Source organism: Pundamilia nyererei, unplaced genomic scaffold (assembly GCF_000239375.1).
Source record: "Pundamilia nyererei isolate P.nyererei 1_Seehausen unplaced genomic scaffold, PunNye1.0 scaffold00227, whole genome shotgun sequence".
Classification (NCBI taxonomy): domain Eukaryota; kingdom Metazoa; phylum Chordata; class Actinopteri; order Cichliformes; family Cichlidae; genus Pundamilia; species Pundamilia nyererei.
In genome coordinates, this window is record NW_005187628.1 from 164,891 (window position 1) to 175,697 (window position 10,807).

At 38.5% G+C, this 10,807-nt stretch overlaps 1 protein-coding gene across 1 annotated transcript in view; it reads left to right on the plus strand.

Moving 5' to 3' along the window:
- The window catches only part of suclg1 (succinate-CoA ligase GDP/ADP-forming subunit alph), a 21,600-nt gene extending 11,297 nt beyond the window's left edge, over positions 1 to 10,303 (plus strand). Inside the window, exons 7-8 of the mRNA XM_005748707.1 lie at positions 3,039 to 3,227; positions 9,284 to 10,303. Coding sequence (XP_005748764.1) covers positions 3,039 to 3,227; positions 9,284 to 9,310 — 216 coding nt within the window. The 3' untranslated portion in view covers positions 9,311 to 10,303. The remainder of the gene's footprint in view (positions 1 to 3,038; positions 3,228 to 9,283) is intronic.
- The last annotated feature ends 504 nt before the right edge of the window (positions 10,304 to 10,807 follow it).

The window sequence follows — 10,807 nt, forward strand, 5'->3', positions numbered from 1 at the left end:
AAAAAGAACATATCAAATATTATTGTTTAGTGTCAAGCACATTATAAAACAGGCAATGTGCGTCATCAGGGTAGCGTAGGTGTGATTTGATTGACAGCAGTGATATAAGCGATCAACCCACCTTATGTCTTGTTCCAAACGAAATCCCACATTTAAGCATTAATCTTACACATCTCTCTAATGGTCATTGTTTGATATTCTGGTATTTGGTTTGATCTCCTCTGATAGATTTGTGATTTTTCAAAAAGGCTCTTATTTTTATTAATCTTATTTTGGATTTGAACACAGAGCTGTCATAGTCTTTGGATTTCCATCTTTTAGTATCAACGGTGCCTTGCCATCACCTTCTACCAGCAGCTGTAGATATGCTCACTACCAGACCAACATGTCGTCACATAAACTATCAACTTCTGTGTAATTCAACAAACGCTCAAAGATTAAAACGATATGGCCGTCCCTAGAGCGCAGCACATGCAGCAGAGTTCATAAATCATGGAGGTCATTCTTGTTTCTGTTTGTTTTTTTAAAAGAAAAAACCAACAAGTTTTTTTAAATTTTTTTTTTATTTGCTAAAATTTCGACACACCAGCACCACCACAAATCTACTATTCTCTGGTCTTTTAGCGTGGTTACATCATCCACTCTCTTTTTATATAACCAGACCTCCGAACTGATTCGACATCTTTCAAAAACAGGTTCATACTCCATAATAACTGGGTTTTATTGAAGGGATGCGTTTTATTTTTAGCAAATTATTATTTTTCCCAGCTGAGCCTTGGCTGAACCTGGCACAACACAGCCAGTACAGGAAAGATTAAAATATCTCATGTGAAATAAACAGTTTTGTGCTGAGCTTTTTCAGTATGTATTCACAGAGGGCCACATTACTCATTTCAAGACGTTAAACCCAAAACTGTTTCTTAAATACCCCGTTTCGCATTAGCTTGACAAATTGTGCCACATTGGACACGTTGTGTATTCAATGCCCATTGAAATTAAAGGTTGAGTGTCATGATTGATTTATGTTATGCAACATTTAATAAATTGATCTCCTGACGTGCGAACGACATATTAGACCAAAAGGGGAGAAAGTATTGATTTCAGTATCCATCAGTGTTACAGCTGAGTTACTGCACACTATTTTGTCTACCGCTGCTTTAATTCAGTGAAATGCAAGAAAACAAACTCATACTTCCCACTAGGTTCTGCTGTCAGACTTTATGATGTAGGGCATATGTCAGCATTAAGCCTTCATTGGTGTTGATGCCCTCTATTGCCAAGTAAAAAGTGGTTTTATAACATCACCTGTATCAGCGGTTTATCAATACAAGAGTCTCACAGGCTTTCTAACAGAAAAAGGCTTTCCACGCCATATTAAAATTTGGGTCATGCATGTCAAATACGTCATAGTATTTGGCACCTCGACTACTGTGTATAAATAAAATGTCCTCACCCCATCTCCACTGACCTTTTAAATAAGCATTTTATTCTGTGAGGGAAAAAAAAACCCTGAAAATGAAGGAAGGCTGTAGTTTGGATGAAGTCTGAAGTTGAAGCGCTGGCACATGTTATTTACACCCTGCCCTCATCACGTTGGTGAGGCCACCTGCGTGTCCCAGTTTTACTTTTAAGCTTATGAAAACAATTCCTCAATTTAGAGCAGGGTATTTTGTGTTTATAGAACAAAGGCGTTTTCCAGTCATGTTGGCACAGAGGAGGTGTTAGAACGTTATATTATGCGATTGGTCTCATAATTAAGGTAATAAATCTGTACAGCTAACAGTGGAAGACAAAAGACGGGTAAAGGGATATTGTAATATGACACCCTTCCCTGTATGAGTTGTTACTTGGAGCCCGGGGAAGCAGGGATTAATGGAGTAATTAAACCTCTTGCGTTTGAGGTAGATTTAAGACTTGATCCACACGAGGTTGGTTTGTTTATTTAGAACGTGATTTGACTCCTGAATACTGAGTGGGCTGTTTGTGCTAATTTGTTTTTATGCATACATTTTCGATGCATAGAACAGATGCTTCCAACATATTTAGAGCACTTTAAAATGATGTTCCCTCCCCATTTTCATTTCCCTGTTAACTATTCAAGTGTTAATACCTCATTAGTGGTGCATTTCTGAGCCAAGGTCCTCAGCATTTCCCCGGCTGGTATATGTCCTGTGAGTCTTAATTATCAGAAGTCATCTCTAGTATATATTAGTAGCTGCCATTTTGTTCCTGCCAGTGTCAGGTTTGAAATGGCAGTTTGAAGTGGGTGTCTTTGAAGGACCTCACTATATTGCTGTAAAGGCTGTAAAGCATGCCACATTCACCCTCTGAAAGCAGCTCACCGGATGAGCCACAGCCTCTGTTGAAAGCACAGGACTAAGGCTGCGTGCGTGCACTTGTGTTTGTTTGTGCGCTAGTTTAAATTTGTGCATGCGCACACGCACTAAGCAGTCCTCTGCAATTATGTTGTTATTCCTAAGTATGAAATATTAGCTGCTGTTCATGTGCGCGCGCACAGACACACTCACACACACACACAGTCCCCCTTGCTAGTTGTGTTATTGGTGAAGATGAAATATTAGCTCTCTTCACCTTGGAAATGATCTTAACTGTTGAATGTATCATCCATCAGTGAGAAAGCAGTATAGATGGGTGCTGAGCTAATCAGTGCCTACATGACTAATTACCATTTTAGAAATGAGATGATATGAAACGGCAGGAGCCTGAACCCCTATCTGGTCATACACCAACCCATGCAATTAAATGGCTTGATTGACCCTTCGTTTTAATATTGCAGACTGAGACAGAGATGGCAGGTTAGACAAGCCTGTTATCATGGGATTCTCTAATAGGAGGACAAGGGGTGTTTCATTTCTAATGAATGAATAAAATGCAGGTGCAGAAAGAGGATTCAACTTTTCTCTTCTTGTACTTTCTGATGCTATTTGCATCTGACACTTTCTCTTGAGCAGTTTCCCCTTTTCTGTGCATCTTCACCCCATTTTTATCTTCCGATTTTCCTTTTCCTCCTTTTCCAGGGTGATAATTCAAAGCCTGTGGTATCCTTCATCGCTGGTCTAACTGCTCCTCCTGGCCGTAGAATGGGCCATGCTGGTGCCATCATCGCTGGCGGAAAGGGTGGAGCCAAAGAGAAGATTGCAGCCCTCCAGTCAGCTGGAGTTGTAGTCAGCATGTCCCCTGCTCAGTTGGGCAGCACTATGTTCAAGGTGAGTCACTTGGACCAGTAAATATTCAAAGGCTTAAAGATTAGTAATCATGAACAGTGATGGAAAGTACGGCTCCAATGTGTCAGTGGTTGATAACTGTCAGAAATGACTGCAGGCGACTTTAGATCAGTTGGGAACAGCAAGCTTTTTAGCTAGCAGTGCCATAAATAACAAATGCCCAGGTGGGTGTATTTGCATGGTTTTGTCATGGTGAAATTAAGCTTGATCCAGAGCTGGTATTTGTTAGAGTAACCCAATTTTGTCGCCTAAAAACAGAGTCTTGCTGAAAATGAAAGGTGAAAGTACATTGTCATGTTTTTGTGGTTGTAGTCTTTAAGAAGTTAGTTTATCAGTGTTGTCTCTAAGTTGCAATAAAGGGCAAAAACCACATCAATAGTTTGCCCGTGCACACACACACACACACACACACACACACACGTACACACACGTATACACACACACACGTATACACACACACACGTATACACACATTATATATACAAAAATTTCAAACCGAATTCTCTTGACTCTCTGGAGTTTTCTCTTTATCTATATCTCTATTTTTTAAATTGACCATGAATCCACATTTTAAACATTTTTCTACTGTTCTGTGTTTGCAAACTAGTTGGTTAATGAGAGTCTGTTTTAGAGAAAAAGCCATAGTTATTCTTTCTTTCTTTCTGTCTGTCTGTCTGTCTGTAGAAAAAAATTATCTGTCCGCATCTATTATCATTATCAGTATTATTCAGATTAAAAACTTTAAATGAAATGTATGATGAGTTCATAAATTATGATTCAGTGCTATATATTAAACTGCTAAACCATTGATCAACAAGTTCTGCTTCATCCACCTACAGCAGTAAAATGCTCAGGGAGTCCAGTGACGTACATTAACTTTTGCAAAAGGTTTATTTTGTGTAAGGAGCACTTTTCCTTTTTTTTTTTTTTTTAAAAAAAAAAACCAAAATCAAGAAAAATCCTAAAAAAAAAAAAAAAAAAAAAACTAGGGCTGCCAACGTTAACGTGTTAACGCCGTCATCGGGATTAAAATTTTTGGAGCGCATCTGGACCGCAGAACGGACAAACTTTGAATAAACTGCTCAAAATGTGTTGGCAGAGACATTCAGAGTCATTCTACGCTCCAGATGGGTTGATTGCGTTAAAAATTTTAATCTCGTTAATTGTGATGATGGCGTTTACCCGTTAGTGTTGACAGCCCTGAAAAAGAAAAAAAAATGTATCTATGGTAAGGGATATACTGTAATTTTGATCCCTCCTGAATTTTTAAGTTTGGTCACATAAAGAAATTATTATTGTGATAGCTTTGTTTTAATGGAGGGAGACAGAAAATCACTGCAAAATTATTTTTAATTAATTTTGCTTGTCATTGATTGAAATAAGTATTTGATGTGACTTAGTAGTTGGTGGAGAAACCCTTGTTGGAAAGCACAGTGGTAAGATGCTTTCTAAGGTGATCACCAGGTTTGCAAGATTACAGGAGGGATTTTGGTTCACCCCTCTTTACTGACACTCTCTAAATGATACTTGGCAGCTTGAATCTTCACAGTATTTCAATAGGACTGAGGTCTGGAGACTGGATAGGTTCCTCCATGACTTTAATGTGCTTCTTTAGGCACTCCTTTATTGGCGTCTTTGTTGTATATGATTTGGGACATTGTCATACTGGAAAACCCACGACTAGGTATGTGTGTAATTAGTCGACTAGCTGACGTTTAATCTAATTGGTAAAATTGAATTGATGGCTTATGTCGGTAAACTGTCTTAAATGTTATGCAACAGTCTGTCACCAAATGGCGCATTGTTGATGAGAAAGCCATCAATCTGTTAATCTAGCTTTCTCCGAAAGGTGGATGGTCTCTCCCTGAGCAATAGGGTGAAGAGTTCAGTGCTTTGCGAGGGGTTCAGAGTAGAACTGCTACTCCTCCACATCGAAGGGAGACGGCTGCTTCTTGGGTAAGGTTTTCCGGTCTGGGATATCCTACCGCGAGGAGGCCCTGGCTTAAACCAGTAGTCTTCTGCAGTCTTTTGACAGCTCTTTGGTCTCACCTGTGGTGGTGGAAAGGTTGGAATAGAAGGAAGAGATTCTGTGAACAAGTGTGATTTCTAAACATACTGAATTGTGATCAGGGGTATCTGTAATTCATTGGCATGTGTCCCCATGAGGCACACAAACTGCAATCCGTTGCTTTGGGAATTCTGGCTGGGTTTTAAATACTTTACCTACATACTGTACATGCATACATATATACAAATCTATTTGAATTTCATTGAGTGAAAAATGCATTTTTTTAATTGTTCTCTCTCTATTAAAACAAAACTGCCACAAAAATTAGAGACTATTAATGTCATGGGCGAAGTTACAAATTCAGCAGGTGATCCAATAAATAATTAATCCCCCCCATGTGTCTGTGTGTGGATCAGAGCTGATTGATAGTTAAATTTAACATATCGCATGATATGAAAATACTTATTGCTGGAATATCTAGTCATTGGTGGGAACGGTGTTAAAAATGCTTCGCTTTAAACAGAAGCAAGCAGAATTCTTATTAATTTAACTATAGTCCCAAACAATTTATGTCACACTTATGTTTTTTCAGATACATGCAATTTAAAAAATTAGGACAAGAAATGCATGGAAAGCAAAAAATTATGATATCTACCCCATGCATAAATATGTGGTTCATTGTTTAATGTAGAACTATAAAATATACTTGTTTGCATTTATTTTATTTTTAAAGTTTATGCAATGTATCAACTAATGAATAAACATATTTTAAGCATAATTACATGTAAGTAAAATTGTGATAATTCTTCTCTTTAGTTTGCAGACCAAAATATCTTGTGATCCTGGTATCTCTTATCACAGTTAATGTACTCATGTAAGGAGGTTTATTTAGTTATTTATCTCTTCTGAGTAGCAAAGGCTGAGATTGAACTTTTAATATGCTATAAAGAAAGGCAGAAGAGAAGGGCAGAAATTAATAAATGTGTGTTTACTGTGGCAGAGTTGCTGGCATTGCCTCTTTATTTCAGTTTATCTCTAGGGAAGAACTGTTAACAAGATGTATAAAAAGTGAAAGCATGTATTACACCCATTCATCATCTTATACTTTCATTACCACTGCTGGCACAACTGCACGCAGATATAGATTTACATGACTTTCTTTCCCAAAGTTTAATTCATAATCATTGTGTGTAATGATGAAAAACGTGCTGCGTGGTTGCTCATATTGCTGCACGTTGTGTTCATACATCTCTGTTAATCTCATTGACCGCCTTAATCGGAGTAATAACATGTAAGAGAAGAAAGTAGAAATAATGCTATCTCCGCAGGCAGGAACAACAACCGGGGAATTACTGTGTCAGCTGACCTGCATGAACCTGAACATCAGGAGTCCAAACGTGCATCTGCAGAAATCTATACATGCGTCATCAAATGCAATCAGATGTTATAACAGTATTTTGTGAGCTCGAGAAAACTTTGACATTTCAGAAGGGCCAAGGTTTCAGTAAAATCTCTAATTCCAGGTGTTAATAATAGTTTAACCTCTTAAACACCTTAATGGAACATGACTACTTTTTGTTCCCACACCAATCCTTGCACCATGTTCATCATAAGAATAATCAAGTTCAGACTGAGAGCTCACTTGTAAGTAGGACACAGTATACTAATAGTGCCTCCTTCTGTCATTCTGTGTGTAGCCATTTGAAAATTTAGTAAAAGTAAAAAAAAGAATATTAATAATAAAATGCAGCAGAATGAGGAATATTTATTCCTCGGGTGTAACTTTGGTCCTTTGTTGTCTAGTGCATGTTAGACAGGAAAATGAAACTGAACAAGGTGTACATCTTCAGCATCAAGCTGCACTAACGCACTGAATCAGCAGCTTTTTTTCTATCAGACGGGGGGCAACAGGATGAAGATTAGACAACGACCAGTTCATGGCTCATTTTTAACTAGATATAAAGTCATAGCCTTAAAAGATTTAAAGCCTGAAGTTTTCTCTTTTTTCCTGATATTTATTGTGGAATATTTTATTCATCTTTACAATTTGTTTGCTGCACCTTCTTTCCCACAGATCTCAGGATTGTGATCATCCTTTTAGTGTTTGTGCCATTTTTATTGTTTCAGCAGTGCTAGGACACCCTTTTTATTTCTTATTCAAGTTAACTAAAAACATTTTCTTTGCATGTACCGTATGCTTTTGTTACAGTACAACTTCTAAACTGTTGAATCTCCAAATAACATTAAACGCCCAAATTAAGGGGGAAAAGAAAATCTTATGTGCACCCCACTACAAAAAAAATCTTCAACAGAGCTGCATGGATGTGGTTTTTATCATGCAGTATTAGTTATAAGCAAACAACCTTACAAATGTCATGAGATTCCTTTGTTGCTGAACTATGTGTGTGACATCCATTTCAAAACAATCTCTGCCCACTGCAGACCAGCAAGAAATGCAAAAAATACAATAAGCTCCTGTAGGTTTCCACGTCCCACACAAAGCCAAAAATTAGTAGTAACACACTCGCAATGATAAACAAAGGCAAAATTTAGTTGCGCTGGGTGCAAGGAGAAGAAATCAGTAAACCTATATTTATCTGAGAACAACTTAATTTATATGCAAAGGAAGAATAATTATGACCTTTTACTTGTTTACAAAATCACAGTATTATCTTATCCCGCTGATAAAGCTGCAAAGGTTTATGGAGACACAAAAATATCGAATCTGGATTTTGTTTTTGTAATATATTTAAAAGTTAAAGCAGGCGTGCTGACCATATTTACAATGCCTGCTTTCTTCAAGTATCCGCGCCCAAGTGTCACAGCTGTCATTGCTCGCTTGTAAAAGTTTTGCTTTTCTTTCACATTACATGTCCGTCTGCTCTCCCCAGTTTCAATCCAGGCGTGTTCTCACCTGTCGCTTTTGAGTGGCAACCTCTACTTTGCTCATTTTTACTCCCCCTCTTGCTCTTGACTTGTCAACCATTAGACGCTGTCTCACAAAGAAGGCTTCTTTTTTTCTTCTTCCTTTTTTTTTCTCCTCCCCCTCCCTCACAGACGGCTCTGCTTTCTTACCTTAGTGCTATGATTCCTACCTTTTGAGTTAGTGTCTGTTGACACGGACCAACAAAGCATCTGTCTGCTTGTCACAAACACCCCCTCCTGTCTTTCTTGCCACTCTTTCCAACCCATTACCCTTTTTTTGTGTCCTCTAATTTTTTTTCTTTTTCTTTTTTTTTTTTTTTTTAGCCAAAAGCCTAACCTCCTCCCCTCTTCTAATTGTACCTCATCTGCAAAGCACAATCTTGGTGAACAAGATCATGGCTCCCCAGTTCCCTCCTCCCACTCCATCTAATTGTTGCTTTAAAGAATGCGCTTGCGTTGGCTACCGAGCATTTTACATTATTCAAACACAAGCCTGTTTCCTCCTGAAGGTGGCAGTAGACCTTCAGGTATCCAGACGCCACAGAGGAATAGGCCGACATGTGCATGACTACTTGTGTGTTCTGTAGACCTGATAAATGACTTTTGCATTAAGTTACTTTCCTCCTGTGGAATGGAAAATTCTCTGGGAACGACGTATTCTATCATCCTATGATTTGTGTGATATTTCCCAAATTGAATATGTAAATAGCAACATCCTTTTTAATGGCTAACATAATGCTTTCTCATTTATAGTCACATGGTTGGACCGTGCTGATAAACAGAACAACCATAACCACGCATAAATCAGATTTTTGCAGATGGGTAGTCCCTATCAATCAGAGGAAGTGTGCTGTTTTAATGCTGGCAACTGGAACTTAGTGAGATGTGAGTGCTACATGATTTGCACTCTCCAGGAAAAAAAACAAAAAAAAAAACAGGCACTCCACAGCTCTAGCCGCCTCTGTTTTCCCCCTTCAACAGCAGATCTGATACATGGGATCAAAACAGAGCTGAGTGAATTCTGCATGAATAAATCATTCACGTCTGTCTCACTTCATGTCACGTTGTTTCTTTTCTTCTTCCTCTGTGTTGTCCATCTCTGCAGGAGTTTGAGAAGAGGAAGATGTTGTAAATTGCGCAAGAAGGCAGCTGACCTCTTACCCCCTGCCTCGAAATTGAGATGAGCAGCCTGAGTCTGGAGGTGGATATGCCCCTACAGTGTCTGTAAACCCCGATTATTTCAACTACGATACGCACACGAAGTGTTTATATTGTAATTTCTGCCATGAACTCATACCTTGCACATAAATGGAAAGAATAAAACAGTGTTTTACTGGTATCCTAAAGAAACCATTGTACACTATGAAAAGCTTTATGGATGTTTTCCTTCTCCACACAATGTCGGCAGCTTACGGATCGACGCCACAGTGATCTGTTTCGTTCTGTTCTGCTGTTCCTGCTCTATGATGGATTTCATCACTAATTTCACTGGTTGCCCACCCGAATAACAAACATTTCTCATATCATTTTGTCAGCTGTGTCGCCTGTACTTTCACGTGGCATATGTAAGAAACAGATGTGGTCTCCTTGTAGAACGGCATTGCTGTCCCTAGATTTTTAGGCATCATTAAAGTAACTCGAGAAGTACAAATCATCACTTAAATGGGGATGCAGAAGGTGCAGGCAATGTGGTATAGATACAGAAACAACTGCCAGGTGAGCATTTATGACAAAAGTGCTTCTCTTGCAATGTTAATAAATCCCACTTCTGAAAACGCCTCATTTGACTGCCATTGTAAAGTCACTGCATCTGGTTTCAGTTTTGACTCATTCTTAAGGAGAAACGATGATTAGGCCAATTGATTATTTTGTTCAGAGATTAGAAGTCAAATTTACCACATTCAGTCATAAAGTCGAACACTAGTATTGACTAGTATCAGCTTGTCAGTGCCAATCTTTGAGGGAGAGCAGGAATTTCTGAGATTACAAAATAGACTAAGCTTTTGTTTCACCTTCCATTTTTACTCAACCTCTCTTTGTTGGAGCGTGAACTGCTCTGAGGTTTGTCGAGAGTCAGTACCACAAATATGTCCCTTGAATAAATTGTGAGCAAAGTGTCCTTTAAGTTCTTTGAAGCGTCATTTATCCTCAAGTCACTATTGAATGAAAGGACGTGAAGAGAGTGGAAGTCGTAATGTCACGTCTATCCAGGGATGGTCTCCACGAGTATCTGCAACTCAATGCAGTATCTAATGTAGCATTTCCTTTGTCAGTATTGAAAAATGAAGCCTGTCCTTGCGCTTGACTTTAAGACAACACAACACCCATAATCGTTAATCGAAAACCTTCAACAGATTTCTCTTCTCTCCGTTAGTTCGTGGGCACGACTCTTGCGTCGTGACATTTATCCACTGAACATCCAGAGGTTATGAGGAAAATTGTTGAGTGGAGGCATCTAAGCTGAAAAATATTAAATAAGTAAATAAAATGAACACTTAGCCAAGTGCACTGTGGGACATACTAATGAGGAACTTCAGTTCAGTGGTTGGATTTTTAGTTATTAGCATAACAAATTTCATTTGGGTTGTGTAATAGGTTTTCTTACCTCTGGAACAAAACGTAAAACTTT